This window comes from Poeciliopsis prolifica, unplaced genomic scaffold, assembly GCF_027474105.1.
Source record: "Poeciliopsis prolifica strain line A6 unplaced genomic scaffold, Auburn_PproV2 SCAFFOLD085, whole genome shotgun sequence".
NCBI lineage: Eukaryota > Metazoa > Chordata > Actinopteri > Cyprinodontiformes > Poeciliidae > Poeciliopsis > Poeciliopsis prolifica.
The window spans coordinates 908,748-933,913 of NW_026562460.1; the positions used below are offsets into that span (position 1 = coordinate 908,748).

General features: G+C 39.0%; 1 protein-coding gene across 1 annotated transcript; it reads left to right on the forward strand.

The window, feature by feature from the left end:
- Positions 1-524: 524 nt before the first annotated feature.
- Positions 525-16,963, forward strand: nmi (N-myc (and STAT) interactor). The gene is made up of 9 exons (XM_055022384.1): positions 525-652; positions 863-925; positions 5,691-5,849; positions 5,924-6,040; positions 6,255-6,426; positions 11,127-11,233; positions 12,451-12,637; positions 13,346-13,449; positions 16,207-16,963. The coding sequence occupies exons 2-9, from the start codon at positions 863-865 to the stop codon at positions 16,408-16,410; spliced, it is 1,113 nt and encodes a 370-aa protein (XP_054878359.1). The 5' UTR covers positions 525-652; the 3' UTR covers positions 16,411-16,963.
- Positions 16,964-25,166: the final 8,203 nt, after the last annotated feature.

Genomic DNA, 25,166 nt, shown 5'->3' on the forward strand with positions numbered 1-25,166 from the left:
CCGCGGTGGGTGAGAAGGGAATTTTTATATATAAGATCTGAATACACAAGATTGTTAGCATTAATTAAATTGGTCATGTTTTGTTTTTAGAGTCTTTAAAGCAGGGGTGCTCAAGTCCAGTCCTCCAGAGCTACCATCCTGCAACTATCAGATGCATCCCTGCTCCAACACACCTGAATCAAATGAATGAACCAGTGTTCATAGCTGAGCCTGGTCTACTGGAGTAAGGCTGCAACTAAAAGTTGCAGGACGGTAGCTCTCGAGGACTGGACTTGAGCACCCCTGCTTTAAAGAATAGGAAAGACGTTTAATAGGTTTAAAAAAAAATTCAGGACATTAAAATCCCTTGAAAACGTCCAAAGACAAGAAAGGACTGAAATAGACTCTGGAGACGTTGAATGATTGGAACACATAACTCAATCATTTTTTATTTAACTAAACACTAGTACTTTGACGTTCTTGGATGTACGAGGCATTCTTGAATGCACCATTAGGTGTGTCGGTTATAAAATGCTGCGTCGCAGCGCGTGACACTCAATAGACAAGAAGTGTTGGGGGAAATACATTCCGAGATTTTATAAACATCTTTTATACCTTTTCGAACTCTTTCGTAAAAACTAGCAAAATTTCCTTGATAAAAAGAATCATAAAGGTAGGACAATAATAATACCTAATACCTGCGACGTAATTTACCAACGTACTAGTTTAAGTTTCGATTTCGTCGTCCAAGTTATGACAGGCTTTATACTAATGGATTGAAGAGTAATTGTTGTTCATGTAAATAATTTATATGTTAGAGCTTTAGGGGTTCGGACGGATAATAGAGTGATTCTATTTTTTTCCTTGTTTTTCTTTTTGTCAGATGAGTAGTATTCCAAAGATGAACAACCTTGAAGATGCGAAGAAGGAGCTGAAAGAATTGAAGGTGAAAAAGGAAACCTATGCCCAGGCCCAACGGCACGGGGGGCATTGGAGGGCATTACCTGCCCACAGAGTTGTTAGCCTTGCCCGTCCCCCCTTCCGGACTAGAAGCTGTTTGTTGTTTTTACCATAGAATGGACAACTTTCTGTTATTTCTATATCAATTTGATAAAGTAGGGACTTTCGCACTTCCCATATCTGTGGCTTCTGTCACTGTCTTCAGCAGTTAAAACAGTTTAATTCGTAGTTAACACGTCGTATTCTGTTTTTCCGATCCGCTTTTAAATGCAACATGAGCGCTACGACGCTCGCGCTAGGTTTACACTTGTGCGACATCATTCTGCTGCTGTGCAGAGCTACTTCGGTGTGTGTTAGAAACATGGCAGCAAAACGCAAAGAACTTGGCACAGTTTTCCCCCCAAACTAACCGACTGAGTTGAGTATTGCGTTTGATTGCAGGTAATGTTAGCTAAAAGATGACTAGCTAATAATACAGTACCTTAAGTTTATTAACAAGTAGCCTGCAGACTTCTGATGTTGTTGTCGACGTTCAGCTACGTAGATTCATTTTGCCCCCCCCCGTCCCCCACACAAAATAAATTGATATCCCCACTGTTAAACTCATCTAGAACCAGGGCTGCCTAGGCCTAAATATGTTTTGTACCACTGTTTTATTTCATTGATAAACCATCTACTTTTATTCATAATGTTGTTTTGGTTTCGGTTTTGTGACGGAAGTGGGTGGTCTGACGGGGGCGCTATAAACAATCGCTGGATTCTCATTTGCCTGAGGGGAATGGTCCCAAGTATCAAAATGATTCCAGAAACTACAAAGAATTACTTGATGACTTCACTTTCTTTTTTTCTTTGTGATATTCAAAACTAAAGGCAGGTGTTTTTGCTAGTGTGGCAAAAACACGCACCAAATAGACCCTACAGCAGCTTCAAGACTGAAGCTGCTGTAGGGTCTATTTGGGATATAGACTATATTTAAAAGGATATAAATGGCTCTGCTGTGATGGACTGGCAACTGTCCAGGGTGTACTACGCGTCTCGCCCGAAATGTCTCGGTGGAGATAGGCAACTCACCCCTCCCAACCCTACTACTGCCAAGAGTTTAAGAAATTGGATGGATGGATGGATAAATGGCTGTAAATATAAAAATGATTGAAAATAATAATGTGTACATATATGTGTGTGTGTGTTGCAAACTTGAGTAATCTTGGGTCAAAGCAGACTTTGTGTCAAAGTTTGCATAAATTTATACCCACTTTTTTCTGGAGCTCTGAGCAAAATTTAAAGAGCCATGCGTTACCGGTAGCGGTCCTGCTGCAGTCATCCTTCAGTCAGTCATATGGACAGACATAAAGCATTCTACTATTTAGAATAAACGTTCACATTCCCCACTCAAAGGACTCTGATACCCTGTCTGTCTTGAAATCCCGGCTGAATGCAGAACTATTCAAACAGCGAGATGTCTTTATTTTTTAAATTTTGATTTTATTTCTTTAAATTTTATTTTTGTGAGGTGACATGTGTCCTTAATGCACCTTTTAAATAAAATATATAATTATTATTATAAATACTTATACTGCTTCGAACATGGACGTTGCCATGGTTATTGTTTCACCTGGTGGCAGACTTCCGGGTTTTTATACTACATGTATTTATTGGTGGCGACAAGGCGGACCAGCACCTGTGCTCTATTTCCCGCAAATTAGAATGTGTTACGGAAAGGTGCGCGTGCGCATGGCTTTATGCATCCGATTTTTTTTGTGCACCACACTTTTCAAAATTTTTCCGTACGAGCACCTTTGGAGTGTAGTGGAATGGGAGATATGTATCATGGATGTGCCCCTGACAAAACTGCAGCAACTGCATGATTCTATCCAGGGCTGAAACAATTCCTCATGTGATTCGAGTAACTTGATTACTAAAATTCCTCGAGGAAAATGTATCTGCCTCGAAGCTTCATTAAATCATATTTTATTAATTAGTGCACCGTGCTAAATAATAGCCCCGGCCGGGTTATTACTTGCACTGTGCAGTGCTCTCACTTTGGTCAACAACCGAGTTGTTGACCAAGAGTTTGCAGCATGGCGTCCAATTTTCAAGTTCAACCTCGGAGGATTTTACTGATTGATGATAATGTCTGGGTTTTTTGGGGGACTAATGATCAACCTTAAAATGACTGGCGTGATGCCTGGGATACGGCAGCTTTGCTCCTCCTGGAGCTGCTGCCTGGTGGTGGTTCAGAGCAAATAGTGGGGAAGAGCGCTGAAGGAGTATTTATACAGGTGAGCGGACAGATTGAACACTGTGAGCATTGGGTATTAGACAATTAACTTAAGTGTAGTGTAACGCTCCCTGTTTGCTTGTCACTAGAACAATGAAGAATGACAATTCTTCAAAATGTGACTGCCTGCAATTGGCCCCTGAGCTCCACCAGCACTCCGCAGAATTCTTCATTTCATTTTTTATATATTGTCGTGCTTTTGGTTTCCGGTGTGATGGAGGCGTGCGGTAGTTGCAGATGCACGACAAGAACGAAGTGTCTCTTGCATGAACTTCTTCCTGCACAGATGAGTTACAACGATAACCGAGCTGTTCTCACTGAAGAACTGTGTAGCTTCTGGCCTCTAGCTCTGGCACAAACAGCAATTAGCTATGTCCGGGGAGTGAGCGGTGAATGCCATGACCATCAACAGAAACATAACGGATCAGCTGTTAGATAGTGGTTGCTAAGGTCTGTTCTGTCAAGAGCAGAATAAACAGAACGTAAAACAACGAATCTCGCGATACGAGTCTCCTCTCCCGGGCTGCGCCGCATTTACTGATTTAGGCTTGGAAAACTAAACTAAAGAAATACAAAACCAAGCTTAAGATTAAATAAAATGTAACCTTCTTTACACAAAAAAAAAAAAATTCCCTTCTCACCCACCGCGGGTGGTTCTTATCCTCTGAGCTCGGGTCCTCTACCAGAGGCCTGGGAGTTTGAGGGTCCTGCAGTATCTTGGCTGTGCCAAGGACTGCACATTTCTGGACTGAGATGTCTGATGTTGTTCCTGGGATCTGTTGTAGCCACTGCTCCAGTTTGGGGGTTACTGCCCCGAGGGCCCCGATGACCACAGGCACCACTGTGGTCTTCACCACTGTGGTCTTCACCACAGTGGTGCCATGCTGGAGAAACTGGTATTTCTCCAGTTTCTCGTGCTCCTTTTTCCTGATGTTGCAGTCGCTTGGAATATATATGTATATATATATATTACACACACAGTACAGACCAAAAGTTTGGACTCACCTTTTCATTCAATGAGTTTCCTTTATTTTTATAACTATTGACATTGTAGATTCACACTGAAGGCATCAAACTATGAATCAACAGATGTGGAAATATGTACTAAACAAAAAAAGTGTAAAACAACTGAAAATATGCCTTATATTGTAGTTTCTTCAAAGCAGCAACTTTTTGCTGTGATCACTGATTTGCACACACTCTGCATTCTCTTGATGAGCTTAAGAGGTCGTCACCTGAAATGGTTTTCACTTCACAGGTGTGACCTGTCAGGTTAATAAGTGGCTTTCTTGCCTTATAAATAGTCATGAAAATAAAGGAAACCCATTGAATGAGAAGGTTGTGTCCAAACTTTTGGTCTCTACTGTATATATATGGCCAAATTTTGTGCCATATCACACATTCAAATTACAAAACTAGAGATGCAGTCTTACCTTGTGGAAATAGAGGAACAACCCAAAAGGTAAACTTTTGGTAATGTATTCAGCTACTTTGTTTTTATGACACAGGTGGAGGAGGGGATGGCTTTCTTTGATAGAAGTGCAGCTTAGAGGAACATAAAAGTCTCTTAGTCTGAGTGTGACCGCTTCCGTCAGAAGGTTTACAGCTAGAACAGAACCTAAATCATGTTTTTACATTGCATAGCCATGCTGGATCTTTTTCTCTTGCCATAAATTAGACCAAATACATTAGCTAAACTTTTCAGAAGAGTCTAGGTGTAGACTGCAGGAATATGATCAGCCTGCGACCAGTGATGGCATAGTTACTTTGAAAAAGTAACTTTAATTGGATTACTGATTACTTGATTTGGAAAGTAAATAAGTTGCATTATAAGTAACTTTTTAGTTAATTTCAGCAGCTGGTAACAACAATGCCTTGCCATGTGTGAAAATTATGTTTAGCTTCGCTAATACTTAATTGCAAGTTATTTTATAATGGTAACATCAACAATATGTCTCTACTTAAAAGGTTGAACTTAAGGGGAGATTGTTTTAATGGTTACAACAGTACAAAAAGAACTTTAGTAATGTGTGTGTATTCCACTGTTGTCACTCCCCAAGACGTGTGGAGGACATAAAATGAAATTACAATAGAAAATAATAACGCAAAGTGATTTTGATAAGTAACTGTGGTCTGACTACTGGATTTGAAATAGCAACACATTAGATTACTCTTCACTTCATAACGCATTACTGACATCACTGCGACAGACTAGAGAAGAAGGGAGATGCAGACAGTAGCAGGATTTGTTGACCTTCCACACTTGTAAAAGCAGCATCTCAGCTTTTGGAATTACATCTAGAATTTAAACTCTTTAAATAGGTTTATTAATCAGAGTATAGCTAATTTAGCAGAACAAGAGAAAACAGATTTCTGCCACAAGTCCAATGTACACATACTGCACATCAGAAAGAGTAGTGAATTCCTTTTTTGTGATCCATGTGTGTGTCTGTGTGTGTATGTATATATAAAGATTAAAGTTGAGAAAGCAGACGACACGAAAGCCAGGATGATTCTGGAAAAACTGGAGGAAGATGAATTCAAGGAGAAAGCCAAACAAGAAATGATGGCTAAAGCTGGAAAGCAGGAGTCTTGCCAGAAAGAATTCAATCAAGACTTGGAAAAGGTCAAGGTATGTCTGACTCTTTGTTTACACTTATTGGGAAGGAGATCAATACAATATATATTTAATCACTTTTTATAAAGGATGAAATCCAGAAGCTTTCTAAACACAAACAAGATATACTGGATAAACTGAGGTGTTGTAAAGCTGAATTGGAGGCTAAGAGAACCGAGGCTTCAAAACTGAAGCACAAATTCAAGGTGAGAATGTCATTTTTTCTGGTTTTTAACCATAAATTGTCCTGTTTGTTCATCTTTTCTACTAAAGTTTATGATTTGGGGTATTTTAACAAAATCACCCAAATAATAATAGTTGTTTAGATTAAAGATGTTTGAGTTAAATAGATACTTGATTATTCACAGGGGCAGTACAGCATATAAATTTAAATGAAGACTAACCGTATTCCTTGTTTAGATCTATGCCCAGATTCCAGAGACAGAAGTGAAGTTTCTGTCTCTTATCAGAGAGGAGAATGGGGATGGAGAAGACAGCAATCATTCAGTCAGAGGAGTGTTTACCATCGCCCAGAGAGCCGCAGTGCTGCTATTAGGAGGGCAGGCTCTCATCACTTTTGAGGAGGAGAAAGGTAAACAGGACTTCATTGTTGTTTTCTTATATATGCGGTACTGTCTGCACATTATGTAATGTGATTTAAATGAAAAAGATTAAATGTAATTTAACTACACAGCATCCATTCAAACAAATGTCTACAGTTTCACAAAATTCAAAGCAATAATACAGACAAATTTATTGATGGAGAATAATAAATATACAACTCAAAATTGACAAATAAACATTTCTTTTTTTTAATTCAAGTTTTTATTAAGGAACAACATAGAAAATATACATCCCGTCCAGATGATATAGACCTGTACAATCATCCATTCAGTTTGTTATATTAATCAAAACAGTTAACCCCTTCTTGTGATGGTCCCATCTCCAGTATTTAGTGTTCCCCTCTTTTTTTTTCTCCCCCTCCCCCCATTCCCCCTCCTCGTCACTCCTCTCAGAAGAATAGAGAGGAGGAAGAACAAAACAAGTCAGTATCAACACTAGAATAACTTTTGCGACCCTTAAAAACAAGGGTTGAACAGAGTAGCAAAGGAACAATGGGTGTAACCACAATCTCATTGGCTTCAGATCTGGTGTTCATGAAAGTCCACCATGGGGTCCAACACTTTTCAAATTTGTCTTGCTCCAGTTTCAATGCAAATGTCAATTCCTCCATCTTGCAAATGTCTTGAATGATGCTTGTCCAGTCTTCTAATGTGGGTATTTTGTCCGTCATCCATTTCCGAGTAATTGCTTTTTTACTGGCAATTAGTAATATATCGAAAATATATGTTTTACAGAATCCCTTTACACAATCTGGTCGTTTGCCTAAAAGCATAATCTCAAAGTTTAGTGTAAGATTGGCTCCAATAAACAGTCTTCACATTTTGTTTAATTGTCCTCCAGTAAGAAGACAACTTAGGACAGCTCCATAGAATATGAAAGTGGTCTGCTTGTTCCGATCCACATAACCTCCAGCATGTTTTATCTGCATTTCTGTCCCTTTGAGCTGGTGTTTTAAAGAAGCATGGAACCGTTTTCCAACCAAATTCTCTATATGTTAGTGAAGATGTACATCTCCAGCAGTTATTCAAAATATCTAACCAGTCTTCAATGTGAATTTGGTGGTTCCCTTCCTTGTCCATCTCTCCTTAATATATAGCGTGTCCCCTCCCTCCAGATTTTGTAGCTCATCATACATTTTGGATATTAATTTAGTAGTGGAAGTTGATTGATATGATTTCAGAAAGATATTTAATATTCCAACAAATGCTCTGCTTGGATCTTCTGTATTTGTTTTGTCTAAATAATGCCGGATTTGTAGATAACGGAAAAAGTCCCTGTTTATCAATGTCATATTTTTGCCTAATGTCTTGAAAGGTCCTCAGACAGCCTTTATGATACAAATCATTGTATTTTACTAAACCCTTGTTAATCCATCTTTTAAAGGTATTATCTATTTTATTTGGGGTAAAATCTTGGTCATATGCTATCCATCTGATTGGTAAACAGGACTCTCTGTTGTCTTTTACTAGCTTTGACCAGGTCTTAAATGCTGTTTCAGAACAGGGATTAAGTTCCTTAAAGTTTTTTATTAAGTCAATATTCCCAATTGCTGCTTGCAAAGGGACACCGCTATTTGAGCATTCAATCTCCTTCCATCTTGCTTTGTAGGAGGGGTCACAGATCTCCACCATTGGGTTTATTTGGGCTGCTTTGTAGAAGTTGCTCATGTTTGGAAGAGAGAGGCCTCCTTTACTTTTACTCAGCTGTAAAGTTTTAAATTGGTTCTTGGTTGTTTCCCTTGCCAAATAAATCTTGAAATCAGTTTGTCAGTTTCTTGGAACATAGATTTGTCTGGTTCTGCTGATATTGTCTGAAAAAAGTAAAGTAGTTTTGGCAGCACCATCATTTTGATAGCTTCTACTCTTTGCGTGAGGCCCAGTAGGGCAGCAGGGCTCCCATCTGGATATATCATTTTTATTTTGGTCATTAATGATCATAGTTTGCCGAGACAATATTCTTTGGGTCTTTGGGAATGGTCACTCCTAAGTAAACCATTGAATCCATGTTCCAATTTATTTTAAAATATTCCTTGTCAATATTGCTGGGTGAATATTTGAAAGTTAAAACTTGAGATTTATGGGAATTCAGTTTGAAAATGTTCCATATTCCCACAAGACTTCATTTAATTCTGGGAGAGATTCCTGGGGTCTTGCCAGGTAGATTAAGATATCATCCGCAAATAGCGCTAATTTTTGTTCATTGTGGTGATTTTTATGCCATGTATTTTAGTATTTTGCCTAATCCATGTGCTAAAGGTTCAATAAAAATGGCGAATAGCAGTGGGCACATGGAGCATCCTTGTCTGCACCCCTGTTCAATTTTTATTTCTTCTGATAACCCCCGTTAATCCAAATCTTACCCATGGGTTTGTTGTATAGTTCCTGAATTATCTTTATAAATCTTTAGAAAATTTGAAATGGGACAAGACTCTGTATAAGAATGACCAGTCTACAGTATCAAATGCTTTTGTGCATCTAGTCCCAGTATCATTGTATCTTTATCAGTCTTCTTAATGTGGTTTATCACGCTTAGAGTTCTTCTAATATTGTCTCTGGTTCGCCTGTTCTTTATGAACCCTGTTTGATCTAAATTTATGATTTCTGGAAGGATATGTTCTAGTCTTTTAGCTAATATGGATGTGAAGATTTATAGTCTTGGTTAAGTAGACTAATTGGGCGGTAATTGAACAATTCAATTTGTCTTTTCCTTCTTTTGAATAACTGTAATCAATGTTCCCTCCATGAGGGAGGAGTTTGGCCCCCGTTTTAGGACCCAATTAAATGCCTCTCAAGAGAACAGGAGACAATTCTTTTAAATAGAGCTTATACCATTCAGCATTAAATCCATCAGGACCAGGTGATTTTATTAATTTTAATCTATTTATTGCTTTCATTTCTTGTGATGTTATATTTTTGGTCAGGGCATCATTTTGTTCATTTGATACTGTAGGTAGCGATAGTTCATTCAGTAATGCATTTGCTACGTCCATCGCTTCTTGTTTTTTTAAAGTGTATAGTTTTTGATAATATTTTTTGAAACATTTGCTTATTTCTATGCCTTTATAGATAACTTTTTAGTTGTTGGATCTCTGATTCTGTATATAGTTCTTCCTCCTGTTGTTTTTTTAGCCAGTATGCTAATAATTTTGAGGATTTTGGACTTGCTTCATAGTAACTGCCTTAAGAATAAGAGTTTTTTTCTGTATGTTGATCTGTAATTCTTGATTGATTTTATCCCTGATTTGTTTTTATTTTTCGTGAGGTTTCTGAGTCCACTTTAATTTTATTTCTTTCTCTAATTCTGCCAATTCGAGTTCCAATTTATTTAATTTTTCTTGTCTAGTTTTTTTTAAGAGAGACGATTTAGCAATTATTTTCTCTCTAAGGACAGCTTTACATGCGTCCCATAAAATTGCAGGGGAGACTTCTCCATTGTCATTGTCCTGAATATATGTCAAAATTTCTTGTCGTAATTCTTCTTTAGTTCTTCCCTTGAGTATGCTAGAGTTAAGTTTCCATTGGAACGGGGTTTTTTGTGTTGTTAATATTTATTTTTATGTGAACTAGGCTGTGATCCGAGAGGTCCATCTGTCCAATATGACAATTTTCTACTCTTCCTAAGTCTTTGTTGTACATGAAGAAGTAGTCAATTCTGGAATATAGGTGGTGAGCGGTTGAGTAGAATGTATAGTCCCTCTTTCTGGGGTTGAGTTTGCGACAAACATCACTTATCCCCAGCTCTTTGATCATTTTCCTGATCTTCTTGTCTACATTGCTACTAACTCTGGGTTGTTTAGAGGTATCTTCAGAGGGATTTAGTCTTATATTACAGTCTCCACCACAGACTACTAGGCCACGTGATTTAGTTATCATCATGTCAAAAATATGTTTGTAAATTGTCCACTCCCTACATTGGCCGTCTGCTCAGGAATCAGAAACCTAATGATGGCCTGAACAGTCTTATTCATCTTTCTAATGAATAACATTGTTTGGAACGGACAAGATGGCAGAATGTGGTAACAGTGATGCCTTAGTAACTACGTCAAGAATTGGCCCAATATTAATTTGTCTAATACAAACATGGGTTGTGAACATGTGGGACTGCACACGCTTAATATACCATATCTAGTTTTATGGTATCATTCCTTGCAAATTGTACAGTTGACTGACTTCCTGTTTTTGATGGTTAAACTATAATCTCTTATACAAATATGCAAAAAGCATGAACAAATAAATAAAAATTAAAAACATACAGTGACGACCCACCCCACTCTGTACAAAAAAAGTTTACATGGAGAAAGAGTAACCAATATAATTAAAGTCAAGCTTCCCTTTCTCTTTATAAGTAAATTTTTCTATTATCAGGTTGTTGCTCAATACTTTGATCCATTCATTTATCTTTGGTCTTTTTGTGTTCCTCCACTTCAGAGCAATCATATGTTTATTCTGCGAATAACAAAAAATCACAAGGTTTTTTCTCTTCACAGTAGTAATTCCAATAAACTTGCGAAAAGCTAAATTACTGCACTGTTCAGTCGACACATATGTGGATCTGCAGGTCATTTTGCACATATAAGTAGTTGCTGAGTTTCATTTAAGAGTGTCTCAGACTTGCATATCATCGGCTCTTCATAAGATTTATATTTCTGTCATGTTGTCAATCCTCTAGTGGCTCAAAAAATCCTGAAGCTCCCTGGTTGCCGTGTGTCCTGTGAAAACACCACCTTGAATGTGAAAACAAAAGGACTCACCTTGGAAACATCTGTGAAGTTTGAGGTATACAATAAAATCCAGGTTCACCAAATTTTTGCACATTTGTTGAGTGATTTTAAACAAATATGAAGAACAAATTACTCTTTTTAAAATCACAATGAAAATACCAACAAATTCCAATTAATTTTATTAATCTTGAGTGACCCATCACTGTGATCAATCCACCACTTTTTAAAAAAATTTGAGAGGGTGAGGGCATCATTGTCAATCAGATTGGATTGCTCCTACCCTTCACAATTTCTGACTGGTTTAGACCGGTATGTGAGTGTGATGTGTGACTGTTGCTGAATCACAGCGAATTTCTAAGTGTGAAAGACTTAGACAAATATTGACTGGGAAACTACATTTAAACAGGCTGGGACAAATAATGCATTAATTATGCATTATTTCCACAACAGGAAAAGGTTGAGACCTTTTCCCGTTGTGGGCAACGGGGCCCGGCGAATACCCGTGGTTAAACGGACGGCGGAGTCCGGCGGTAACAGGCGCTTAAATTCCGTGACAAAGGGAAAGGGGAAGAAAGAAAAAAAGGGAAAAAAGAAAAAGAAAAAAAAAACCTTGGTATTTTATTCTCTTTTGCATGCCTTTGTGTTTTGTGTTTATGATGTAAAGCACTTTGAAATGCCTTGTAGCTGAAATGTGCTATACAAATAAAATTTGATTGATTGATTGATTAATATGTCAGAACACAGCAAAGGAAAAATCAAATACTTCCTGAAGGAGACGTTTTAGTGATATATTTGCACACAGCTGTCCATAACAAATCTAACTCATTCCTTCCTTGTGTAATTGTTGAATCTAGAGGTCACTCCAGCGATTACTTATGTAGTCTCAATTCAGATGCTTCTGGTTCAGCTCCACTTTTTCAAAAAACTGACAGCTGCCATTTAGACACTGAGTGGAAGGGCTTTTATGAGACAGATGGTTAGATGGACAAAGGTGTACATTGATATGATAGATGATGTTGAATATAATCAGGATTACATAATTCACACGCACTGAGTTTTTGCCCTTGCTTCTTCACTTTTTGTGAAATTGCACTCATTTTATTTAGCTTGTTCTGCACCAACACTTAACATCTTCAAGGGTTGCATGATACACTGAAGTCTGACTACATAGAATATATAAAGAGTGAACATAGTGTAAATATTGTCATTACCACTCAAACATTGTATTTTGAAATAACTGTTTTTTGCAATACCTTTGTTTTATCTGTGGAGGTCCATGTGGACGTGTCCAGAAAAGAGCTGAAAGTATACAACATCCCCCCTGCCATGCCGGAGGACAGAACGGAGGATCGTCTGGAGATCAGCTTTTCCAGACCAACCAGGGGAGGAGGAGAAGTGGAGAGTGTGGATTATGATGGCAAGACTGGAACTGGGTCTATTAAATTTTTGAAATCTGGAGGTAATACTCTCAGTCACACGGATGTAGATGTAGTAAAGTGTCAAAACAATCTGAGCGTGTCCTTTGTTACCCCTTTACCTTGAAGTTTACATGACAGGTTTTAGTAGCAAGTCATAAGGTGTGGCACTCAGAATTATTGTCTGAGTGTCAATGTATGACCCAACAGATTTACTAAGATTCAGCTAAGTGTTTTATTAGTAATTGCTCTAGGTTTATTTCAAGCTGTGGCTGCCATCCAGTAGCATCAGTGTGTGTGTGAAGTGCTTTATAGTCATTGAGGTGCTATGTAAATACCTTTTACCATTTAGACACTTGTCTGAAAGGTTTATTTTGTCAAAGAAATGCACTTGAAGTAGGGAAAGAATAATACAGAAACTACAAGATTTTCATATCAAGGATTAATTTCTTTATACTAAGATTGAAATAGATCCAAAACTTGACAGATACAATAATAATTTAGTACAATAATTTTGTGATATAATATAATTTGAACCCTGAAATTGCAAGAAGTTTGAGACTGAGACCATGCCATAAATACTCTACAGTTCTTTTAATCAGTGAAAAAAATACTTATTAAATTGCCAATTGATTGTGTTTTGAATGGACACTGGTGTAAAAATAATAAAATCACGTTTTTGAGTTGATGATGAATTCCATGCTGAAATGTTGTGTGTGGGCATGTGTGTGTGTGTGTGTGTGTGTGTGTAGTTGCCTGGAGCTTGGCCAGAAAAGGAGTCTACAAAGTGAATCTCGAATCTGAAGTTAATGTCAAGGTTGGACCAGCGTATGAGTACAAGTTGGAGAAGTTTCAAGTAAGAGACAATACACCCGTCCTACAAACAGTTCTGTGTATTTTATCTTTCATAAGTATTTCTGTCCGTCATTCATTCCTCAAAGAATTTGTTCTTTGTGGGCAAAAGTGTCCATAAAAAAATCCTGCTTTCTAATACAAATGGGCTTAGGGTTTTTTTTGTCAGATTAACATTTACTTTCAAGTCTTAGCAAACTGACAATTCAGTTTGTGACTTGAGTCTGACTCCAAGTCACAATGCAAAAAAGCAGAGCCATGCTGGATCTGCTAATGGAAAATGAATATGGTGGACCAGGAACAAACCATTTGGAGGCACACCTCTGCCCTGCTCTTGACCTCTGTACTGTCCTAAATGTTCCATCAAAAAATTCTTAAAAAAACAACAAACAGATGTGAGGTGACTTGATAGGCAAGCCTGGTAGTGGATGTGGCAACAGTAATCAAAAGTAACAGATATTTTTCTTCTCAAACCATTTCTGTACAGAGTTTGCTTTGTGGCAGTGAGCACTACCCTGCAGTTTTAGATGTGGCTCTATATTCCCACTCCACTTTTCAAAGTAGATGATTGGCTTGTGATTTACCTCACTGAAAACTCCAAACAACATTATAGTTTAGCTGTGGACTGTGGTTAAACGTGCTGTCTGCTATAAGAGAGCTACTCTGTATAGAGGAGTGTAATTATGAGTTTAATCACACTCAGCGCCAGGAACACTTTACGTTTTGGAGCAGAATGACTGATTTAGCAGAGTAGCAGCTCGTCTCTCTGAAGAACTGACAGAAAGCTGACCCCAACTGAACCATTTATCTTTTTATTACTGTCAGAGCTGCAGTTTAGTGGAGACAGTGTGAAACACCTGAACTAAATAATATTAGCTTGTGATGTGAATTTTATTTCTTCCTTTGGATGTAAAAAAAAATTATAAACCTCATGTTTGGATATTGGTTTACATCTTTTGACTGCTTTACCTAAATCCAAAACATTGCACATTTAATTAATGTAATTTTATTTTTATGTATAGCAAAAATAATCAGCTGATCTGAGTATTTATCATTATGTTTCAACCAGCAATGAATTTCTATAAGATGAAATGAATTATATGAATATTTTGAGGCCATCAGTGTCATGTTTCGATTTTCTCGGTGAACCCACATGCGCAGAACACACTCGAGAGACCAGTGAAAGTTCAGTTGATTTATTATAAGACAAAGTGCGATGTGACAATCAACAACCAGGATCAGACACTTGGGAGAGCAGGACCGGATCAATGGGTTCTGAGGAGGAATAAAGAAGTGAGTTAAGGGTGCTGTGGGAAAGGCAGTTCTGAGGTTCTTGATCTTACTTGCTGGCGGAGAGAGCGGAGTGGGGAGGGGTAAGGAACCACCATGGATCTGGTGATGGAGAGGAGGAAGCGAGCAGCTGCGGCGTTGGAGGGCGGACAGGAGAGACGAGTCTTCAGGATCCAAGGGAGAGCTTGCCACGGGATCTCAGAGATTGCACCCAGCCACTTGGAGTCCGGACAGAACAGCTAACCGGAGGCTTCACGAATGCGACACCTGAGGCGAAGCAACAAAAATAGTATTAGGCACCGGTCAGGTTGGTCTGAGGTCAGCATTCTAATAATATCTACCATTAACAGACTAAGACACTCTGGCACTGGAGTGTCTGCTTAATCCTCCTGAAGTACTCCTCCAGTCAACTTAAGTGGCAGCAGGTGTGCAGGTGGTTTTGGCGGTCACGCCCACCGCGAAGCAACAGGACGCCCTCTGGTGAGGAAAGCTGGAAATACACCATCCAGCCTTCCGAGGATCCACAACAATCAGAACCAGAACCCGGAGGTTTCTCCATTGCTGAGTGTTGCTCCAAACATCAACACTCTCTCTGAGCAGCTGTGCTCAGAGAGTTGAGCGCAGCTGTTGCTGCTCACATCCCACCAGCAATAGGAACAGAGAATCATGGAAAAGCTCACTCCCTGGCTTAGAACCAAACTGCACCTTAACTGGTTAGGGAGTCACTTGCCAGTCGAAAAGCATCTATTGATTACTCAATATTCAATAGATTACTTTATAAGCTAATCACATGGACATGCCACTCCCTGTTATAGTAGAATTGGTCTTCAAAATAAAAGTCTTGCCATGGTAGTAATTCTAAATATTATTTGATGGATCAAGTCTGAATTATGTTATACAGCAGTTTTAAAGTCCCTCCACTGGCTCCCTGTAGCTCAAAGAATAGATTTTAAAATACTGTTGTTAGTTTATAAATCACTGAATGGTTTAGCACCACAATACATCAAAGATCTGCTGTTGTTGTATCAACCTTCCAGACTCTCAGGTTCTGGTTCTGGTTCTGCTCTGCATCCCCAGAACCAGAACCAAGAGAGGAGAAACAGCTTTCAGCATCTATGCACCAAAAATTTGGAACAAACTTCCAGAAAACTGTAAAACAGCAGAAACCCTGACTTCCTTTAAATCTCAAGTAAAAACACACCTGTTTAGAATTGTATTTGAAATGTAATATGGAACAATGTATCGTTTATTATATGATGCATGACTTTGTGTTTATGATGTAAAGCACTTTGAAATGCCTTGTTGCTGAAATGTGCTATACAAATAAAATTTGATTGATTGATTGATTGATTGATTGATTGATTGATTGATTGATTGATTGATTGATTGATTGATAGTGCTTTGAGATTCTTGGGCAACATATGTCCCACATCATTTTGCAAGTTGATCTTATGTCTGTTTTTCATTTCAGACATCATGTGGTTCATCAAGGCGAACTGTTCTTCTGGAAGGCATTGATGATGTGGAGAATGAGGAGGACCTGCAGGACCACCTGGAAATTCATTTTCAGAAGCCCAACAACAGTGGTGGTGAAATTGAAAACATCAAATATATTTCCAAGGGGAAGTCTCTCCAGACATTTTTCAATGAAGACAAAATAGACATAACTAACTAAAGTTATCTGGAAGTAGTGAGCTTCAGCAGTATGAGTTTTCAGGATGTAAGGAAGAGCATGACCCATGGTCTGTTCAGTGGTAAAAAGAGAAAATCTTTTTAGTTTTGACACTTGGAAATATTATTTGGTTACGGTGATATTTTATTTATGTTCTGGAAAAGCGGGGGTAGGTTTGATTTTAGTAGATATAAGTTACTATGCTTAGACAATCTGTAGATATGAACTGGGTTTCCAGAAAGAAACTGTGTATCTCAACCCTGACAAGCTAAAATTACATCTATGCAATATTAATCTTAATGTAATTCATGACATAACAAGTATTGGTAGCCAGTTTCTAAAGTGTTTTAAGTATACTTCAGCTCTAATTTAAGCATAAATTATGTATCATATGAATATATGGTGGTAAATTAGCCTCACTTAGGATGACAGATATTTTGCATACTGTGTAAAAAAGCAGATTAGAATTTTTGTCATTACTAAGGTTTAAACTTAGTGATGTCTCTTCTGCCTTGTTTATGATGCCAATTAAAATATAAAGACTACGTCAGTAGAATTGGTTTTGTGTGTCTTTTTCCTTTGACTTCAAAGTTAAAGGAATGACTTATCATCCCTTCAAATGGTAATAGTCCTGTTTGCCACAAAAAAATAGGTAGCCTATAATGACAAAGCAAATGCATGTTTTGTTTTTGCTTAAGCTAAAAAAATTCTAAAGATTTCCTTTTTTTTTTTAATGGCTGGTTTCTCGAATACTATGTACTCCTCCACGTACATAATCACTCTTTGTTATCTACTTTAAGCACCTATTAGCTGACTGTCCTTAATTTAGTATCCAAACCAAAGCAGACACATATTTTAGATTACTTTTAACAACTTTTGCCTCAATAATGTTTTAGAACATTCATGCAAAGGAAGGGAAGTGCATCAAGGTGTTAATTTAAATCATAGTCAATACAAATATTATGCAGAGTTTTTGGCGCATTACATGTCACAGGCAAACATTAACTATAGGGAAAAGTTTAAAACATAAACACAGTTCATCCCCCCAGGAAGCAATCGTTTCTCAACAGCCAATAGCCCAGACCCTCTGGATAAAGCAAGTACAAGGTACTAGTTTCTACTACAGGGAATGAAACGGCTTCAGTCCTGCTGTGCCTCAGGTGAACATAGAGCTGAAGCTCCAGCTGGATTAAGCCATCACGAGGGAGAAATATACTCTGTTCTCCAGTATGACATACTGATGATATAAACACTTTTGTACTAATGAGATGCAGCTATATTTATACTGGAGCTGGGCACCGCTCCAGCTCCTGCCACTGATCTTGTTCTGGTTCACACTCCACTATTCCAGCCTAGGTATTCAGAGGTTCGTCCACCTACCCCTGAGAAATACATAGGTGATGTAAGTCGTTCTGGAGGATTTCTTCTACAGTGTTCACTCGCCTTTAACCATTCCCTTCAAAGTTTTTCTTATAGCCAATATAGCTTGCGTTATCTCCCTCCTGTCCAGCAGAGCCTTAAGTCCAGGTTTCCCAATCCTGCAGACTTTAGATGCACATTTGAGGAGTTCTTGAAGGAGCTTAAATAGATTATACAACAAGGATCAGACAAAATGGTAACATGTAAAAGTCTATGGACTTTAAAACAAGGACAAAGGCTATGCTGTAGATTTCAGAATAAACAAGTCTGCTCTTACGAGCATGTTCTTTCAGGCTCTTAGTGAAACACTAAAAGACGAGTTAGCAACTCGAGATGAACCTGGGACCCTGAATAAACTCATTATGCTGGCTCATGTCCTTGGGGTCAGTCGACAACTGCTTGAGAAAGCGAAATAAAGAGAAGTCTAAACAAGCCACCTCATCCAAATTTTTGACTCCTACAGTTCTATCACCATCTCTTTCTTTTTCCCCAGAGAGGTTACCTGAGCCACAGCCTATGCAGGTCAGTCACACCCGTTTAACCCTGGAAGAATGACAAAGAAGAATGAGCTCAAACCATCAGTGTTTTCTGGTTCTGTAGGTGTTAGGAAAATTATTATCTTAGTTCATTTACTTTTATATTGGATGGTTATGTTTTCATATTATTCCGTGTGTTGTTTTCTTTCTCTTTCCTTTATTGTATATTCTCAACTGTCTTTTAGAGTGTTCTCTTGAAGGTTGGAAATGCCTCACACATTCCTGTGTTAAGGAGCCACAATGATCTTTGTCTGTATCCTGAGAGTGGTCATCCTTGTGTCCCAAAGATGGGACATCAACGGAAGACTTCCAGAACATCCTGTAGGACAGTGTATTGGTCAATTGTTTGCATGTCTGAGTGAGAAAGCCAATCTCTTTGTGTATTCACATGATAATAAAAGGCAGTGGGGGACTGAGAACCGATGGAGTTGATCTCAGACAGAGTTTGGCAGCGGTTCTCCGCGTCGAGCTCTTCTCCCCTTTTCTGCGGAAAAGTAATTTGTGTCTTTGGTTGATTCTTGCAGGTTGGGGAACAAAATAAACCCAACAGTAGGTCATTTCATTACAGCATGTCCCATTCGGCCAAAAATTCGGGCCCATCAGTAAGAGTTCTGACCAGTTAATATTTGGGTTGTGTCACTGAAGCCAGTCGAAACCAAGTGATGAGTTAGCAGTAGAAAAATTATAGAATGAGATATGTTCTTTGTGATTTCCAGAAATGATTAATTGTAGTGGTGATCTGTGGCAGGGCTTTACCGTCCAGAGCACAGACATGGACAGATGAAGGAAGTGGGATGGTCTCAATAGATGCCTGCTGAAGGAGTCAATTAGATTTTGTTCGCAGCCCAAGTCTATCAATATGGAGAGGTTAACCAAATTGTTATTGAAGAATAGGATAGCTGGAAGCAATGAGCGAGAAGATTTTGTTTCTTCTTTTGGACCCATCAGACTCCTCACTCCATATAGAATCTTGGTCACACAACTGTCACTCCACTTGCCTCTGTTCAGCAGTTCCTTCAGGTCCACCAATTTATAAGAAGCACATCCACCTGATCTATCCACTATACCTGGTTCACACTCCACTATTCCGGCCTAGGTATTCAGAGGTTCGTCCACCTACCCCTGAAGGCCACCTCATCCAAATTTTTGACTCCTACAGTGCTTTGGACTGGTGCTTCAATCTAGCACCGGTCCAAAGCACTTTCCCTGCCACCTCATTGTTCCTATGACTGTGCTATAGATCTTTTTCCTGGAGCCCCACTATTCACCAACAGATTATACAGGTCGTTCAACCTGAATGAGAGACCATGGAGATATACATGAAAGACTCCCTGACAGCCGTCATTATCCGCCCCTCTTCTCCCCTGGGCATTGGATTTTTCATCATTGAAAAGGACGAATCTTTCAGACCAGGTACCGACTACTGAGGTTTGAACGGGATCACAGTTTCCAACAAGTATCTTCTCCCTCTTCAATATTGATGAATGCACCAGTATTGGTGAATACCTTTGCACTGATACATGGTGCAACAGTATTCACCAAACTTGAGCTGAGAAATGCCTACTATCTCCTTTGAATCCACCAGGGAGACGTGTGCAAAAACTGCCTTCAAGACTCCAATTGGCCACTTTGAGTACCTGGTAATGCCTTTCGGTTTCTCCAATCCCCCGGCCTTTTTCTAAGCTTTACTTAATGACATGCTACATGACTTTTTGAACATTTTTATTTTTGTTTATCTCAATGATATTCTCATTTACTCCAAAGACATTACAGAACACAAGAAACATGTCTGCCTGGTCCTGCAGCGTCTCCTCAAAAACAAACTATGTCAAGGCTGAAAAATGGAAATTCCATCAATAGTTAATTTCCTTTCTTGGTTTTATTGTAGAGGGCAGACAGGTAAGACCAACCACAGAGAAAATAAAAGCAGTATTGGACTAGCCCACTCCCCAAACTTGCTAGCAACTTTGGAGGTTCCTGGGGTTTGCCCATTTTTACCAATGATTCATTCGCAATTACAGTCAGACAGCTTTTCCCTCACAGCATGGATCTCAACCAAGATCCCCTTCCAGTGGACACCTGAAACTTTCACCTCAAGTCCCTCTTCTCCAATGCCCAATTCTCAAGCAACCCAATCCTAGCAAACAGTTCATAGTCGAGGTTGATGCCTCTGAAACCATCCTCTCTCAAGCCTCAAATTCTGACCATAAAATCCATACTTGTGCTTTCTTTTCCCGCAGATTATCCCTCGCAGAGCGTAACTATGATGTGGGCGACAGAGAACTGCAAGCCATTAAACTAGCCTTGGAAGAGTGGCGGCATTGGTTGGAGGGCACAGAGCATCCCATGCTGGTCTAGACAGACCAGCATGGGATCACAAGCTCCTATCTTCTGTCTGCCAAAAGATTAAATCCTCATCAGTCCCATTAGTCACCGTTTCTCTCCAGATTCAACCTCTCCATTTCTTTTCGCCCCAGTTCCAGGAACATCAAACCTGACTCCACTCACCTGATGAGTCAGAGAAAGAAACTGCCTCCATCTTACCCCCAGCTGCACTGTTGCATGCGTTACATGGGATACTGAAGATCTCATCCAACAAGCCCAACAAAACGAACCTGATCCTGGCACCTGCCCCCATAACAAGATCTATGTACCTACCTCTGTCCATGCACATCTCATCCACTGGATCCACAATGCTAAATTCTCAGCTCACCCAGGTACCAAGTCCACCATTGTTCTCATGATCCGTAAGTTTTAGTGGCCCTCAGTCCACAAAGATGTGAAGGAACACATCCTCGCCTGTCCAGTCTGCGCCAGAAACAAGACCTCTCATCAGCCTCTGTCTGGTCTGCTCCAGCTATTCGCCATAACAAAACAACCCTGGTCTCAAATCTCTCTCGACTTCATCACCTAATTATCCCCATCTAAAGGTATGACAGCTATCTTCACAATCATTGACCGTTTCTCAAGGTCATGTCATTTAGTCTCTCTCAGAAAACTCCCACCAGCCTTCCAGACAGCCCAGTTACTCATCAACCTGGTTTCTTGACTACATTGAATACCACAGGAGATCTTGTCAGACTGCAGACCACAATTCACTTCAAAAGTCTGGAAACACTTCTGTTCAGGACTCGACACCAAAATCACATTAACATCCAGATACCACTCACAGTCTAATGGCAAAACTGAATGCATGAAGTTCTTTCCATGGGTTAAGTATGCACAAAACATTCACATTTCTAACGCAACTGGGTTCTCTGCATTTGTAGACATTCTAGGGTATAAGCCACCTCTTTTTCCCTCTGATGAGAAGGACATATCAGTCACCTCAGTTCAACACCACATCCACTGCTGCAGAAACATCTGGAGAAATATGATAACTGCTCTCAATAACACCTCAGAACGAAATAAACACCTTGTAGACCGCAAAAGAACTGCTCGAACAGTTTGGTTATCCACCTATGATATCCTGTTAAAGTCCCTATCTAATAAACTTTCTCCTGGATTAATCAACCCATATTAAGTTAAATCTGTGAATAGTCCCTCTGCAGTCCATCTACGTCTCGCAGCCTCTCTCTGGATCCACCCCACATTTCACATACCACAGATCAAAGCTGTTCAGACCAGCACATTGTGCTCCTTCCAAGGTCCCAGATATGCACTAAAACAGATTTACACTGTTGGGAACTATGGAAGTAAATATTTTTACTCAAATTCAAATCCTGGTGGCACATATTTACTTCCATAGGAACCGGGGTTTGGGTTTTCTTTGCCTATTCCTGCTGCTTCACCTTTTACCCACCAGATGCTGTTTTTTTCATGGAACCACAGGTGCCATGGTTCAACGCACCTGTAGTTGATCATCTCATCAACTGCCAGTACTTCAACGCTTGAGTGTTAGCAAGCAATGAGACTCTGAGCCTCTTGGAGTTAGTTCTCTTCCTTGAGAAGTATTCAGAATAATTTCTCTCACTGTTCCTCGTCTTCAGGTGTTTCTTTGAGTGTTTTTTGGATTTCCTCTCCTTGTGTTGCCGTGGGTATTACCTACTGGCTGCCTGAGTTCCACCATCACTACTTCAGCCTTATCACAAGCAGTGTCTGGATACTCCGGCTGGCAGTGGGACCGCTCCCAAACTTACCTGTCAGCCCTCACCTCCATCTACACCTCTCCATCAGGATCTGCTCGGTTGAGCTTTCCCCACTGGTTCCTGGATCTCCTTAAAGATATACACAGAGAGACCAAAGTCCCGAAAAATCTAGTGGATCCCCCTCCCAGAACGAGATACTTCCTGCAAGTAAGATCAGTCTATTTCCTCTCACATCTCCTGTTTCCAATTGTTCTGAACTTACCATCTCTTCTGCTGTTCCTTAGTGTGCTGACCTCTCTGTGAGCCTTTGTTCCGTTTGTTCTGCACTCACCTTGGGTGTGTATTCCAATAAACATAACCAACATTTTAACTGATTTGCTGTTCTTCTGTGGTGTGCTGCATGTGGGCAAGAAACTTAGACCTCAACGTGACATGCACAAGTATGATAAGTTCTAAGACTTCGGTTGTATAGTTTATGGTTCAGCAGCTAAAACACATCTGGTTAAATGAGACATTATTCAACATCAGGCATTAAGATTGTGTAGCAAAGCTTTGAAAACCACATCAACAGCAGCAATAGAAATGGGAGAAATGCCACTAGATTTAAGAAGAGCTAATCTAGAAATAAATTGTTGGTTAAATTTACAAGGCCATAACTTATGTCATCCAACTTGGGACATTTTAAATCCATGTTGGGGAAAAGAAAAGAAAGAAATTAGTTTTGGATGGACATTGATAGTAAAATAAAAGAATTTAAAATGAATAGTTTAGAAATTAGTCAAACAACACCAATATCAATTCTACCATCTTGGATTCTACCAGAAGCAACAGCAGACATGTCAATAATGGAAAAGAAACAAGATCAATCTTATGTTGTCAATAGTTATTTAGTACAGGTACATTTAAACAATTATTATCAATATATTCATATCTATAAAGATGCATCAAAAATAACTGGAAAAATAAGAATAGATTTTGTAGTACCAGAATTCTAAAACTGATGAAAGTATGGCAAAAAATGTGGTATGAAGAAGATGGTTTTATAAAATTCAAAAGATTGTAGGAGAAAGAAAAAATGTAAGAAGAAATAGAAAGGAGGAAAGAGTGATAAAGTTAAGATTTGGGCATACAGAACTTAATTATACACTATCTAAAATTCAAATGCATACTGGCAAATGTGATCACTGTGGAAAATATGAAACAATAGAGCAGCTGGATCAGCTGTTGGAAGGAAGCAGGCAACGCAGGGAGTTGGGGAATGGAGCAGAATCAGAATCGACACAAAAAATTGCTGATCTTGGGCTGCTGGAACAAAACTGGTTTGTGACTGGACTTCTATGGCGTCTCAGTTGAGGATTATTGGGATGATGAGATGGATTTAGGTGATTGCACTCTAGTGCGTGGTAGTAGAGGACTGGAAAGAGGGTGAAAAGAAGATAATTTGTCAGAGACATAAAGTAGGAAGCTTTGTGAAAATAGTTCAGATGAAAATAACGTAGTTTGTAAGAGGATAGTTACGAAGGAATCTAAACTAATAACATGTAGGAAGGAGGGAAAGGGCAAGACTCAAAAAAAAAAAAAGAATTAAAAAAGAAGTTTGGAAATCTTCTTTGCTAAGATCCTTAAAGATGGGTTACAGTGAGAAATGAAGAACAGAAAAACAAACTTATGAGCACCCAGAGTATCTGTAAAAAATAAAATTATTACTCAGATAAAGATTTTGGGAGAGAATAAAGTAGTAAGAGAGGTGATCACAGGTATTCCAGTGGGGGAAGATCCAGAAAAGTTCAGATGCAGTTTTGTATTTAGGTGAAGTAAGCAACATCAGAAGATTTATGAGAACAGCTGGAAGTGAGAGTGGAAAGTCTCTCAGTAATGTTGGAGTTTCAAACAAATGTTCTTCCTCAAAGGGTAAGTCAGGTGTGTGTGCTTTCCTGTAAGGCCTCATATCTCTCCTGGTGTTATAAATGCCAGAGATATGGACACATCGCAGCAGCATGTAGGGGAAAACAAAGATGTCCAAAGTGTGAAGGAGAGGATAATTATGATGAATGTAAAAATGGAGAGGAAAATTGTTGTAACTGTGGAGGGCAACACAGGGTGACTTATGGAGGATGTGAGGTCAGAGGAAAAGCAATGGAAATTTAACAAGTTAAAGTCACTAATAATATAAGCTGCTAAAAGATGAAGCCAAAAGATGTGATAAGGAAAGTTCAGCCGAATCCAACACCAGAACAAAGACAGAGTGAAACTGAAACAGTTAACAGTTGAAAAGATTCTGTTGTTCATTGTATATGAAATTAATTGTATAGATCAAATAAAGCACAAAACAGAAAAAATCCAAATGATTGTGAAAGGGGCAGAGAGGTTTTTTGGTATAAAGGACGTAAATAAGAGTCTAGGGACAGAAGGACAGGCAGGAGGACAGGAAGACAGAAACTCATCATCTTACAATGGAACACCAGAAGCCTTATTGCAAATGGACAAGAGTTTAAAGGATTTATTGGAGAATTTAAAGAAGATCCAGATATTATATGTATTCAGGAAACTTGGCTTAAACCAAATCTTGATTTTGTTCTAAAATGATATTAAAACATTGGAAGAGACAGAGAGGGAGGATATGGGGGAGGTTGTATAACATTCATAAAACAGGAAATTCAATTTAGACTACTGGCTATAGGAAGAGAGTTAGAATATATTGTTATTGAAATATGGA

Excerpts from the sequence above, each read along its gene's own strand:
- nmi (XM_055022384.1), top strand. The coding sequence starts at position 863 with ATGAGTAGTATTCCAAAGATGAACAACCTTGAAGATGCGAAGAAGGAG. Across the intron at positions 926-5,690 it reads AGGAGCTGAAAGAATTGAAG|ATTAAAGTTGAGAAAGCAGA; the intron begins GTGAAAAAGGAA and ends GTATATATAAAG. Across the intron at positions 12,638-13,345 it reads TAAATTTTTGAAATCTGGAG|TTGCCTGGAGCTTGGCCAGA; the intron begins GTAATACTCTCA and ends GTGTGTGTGTAG.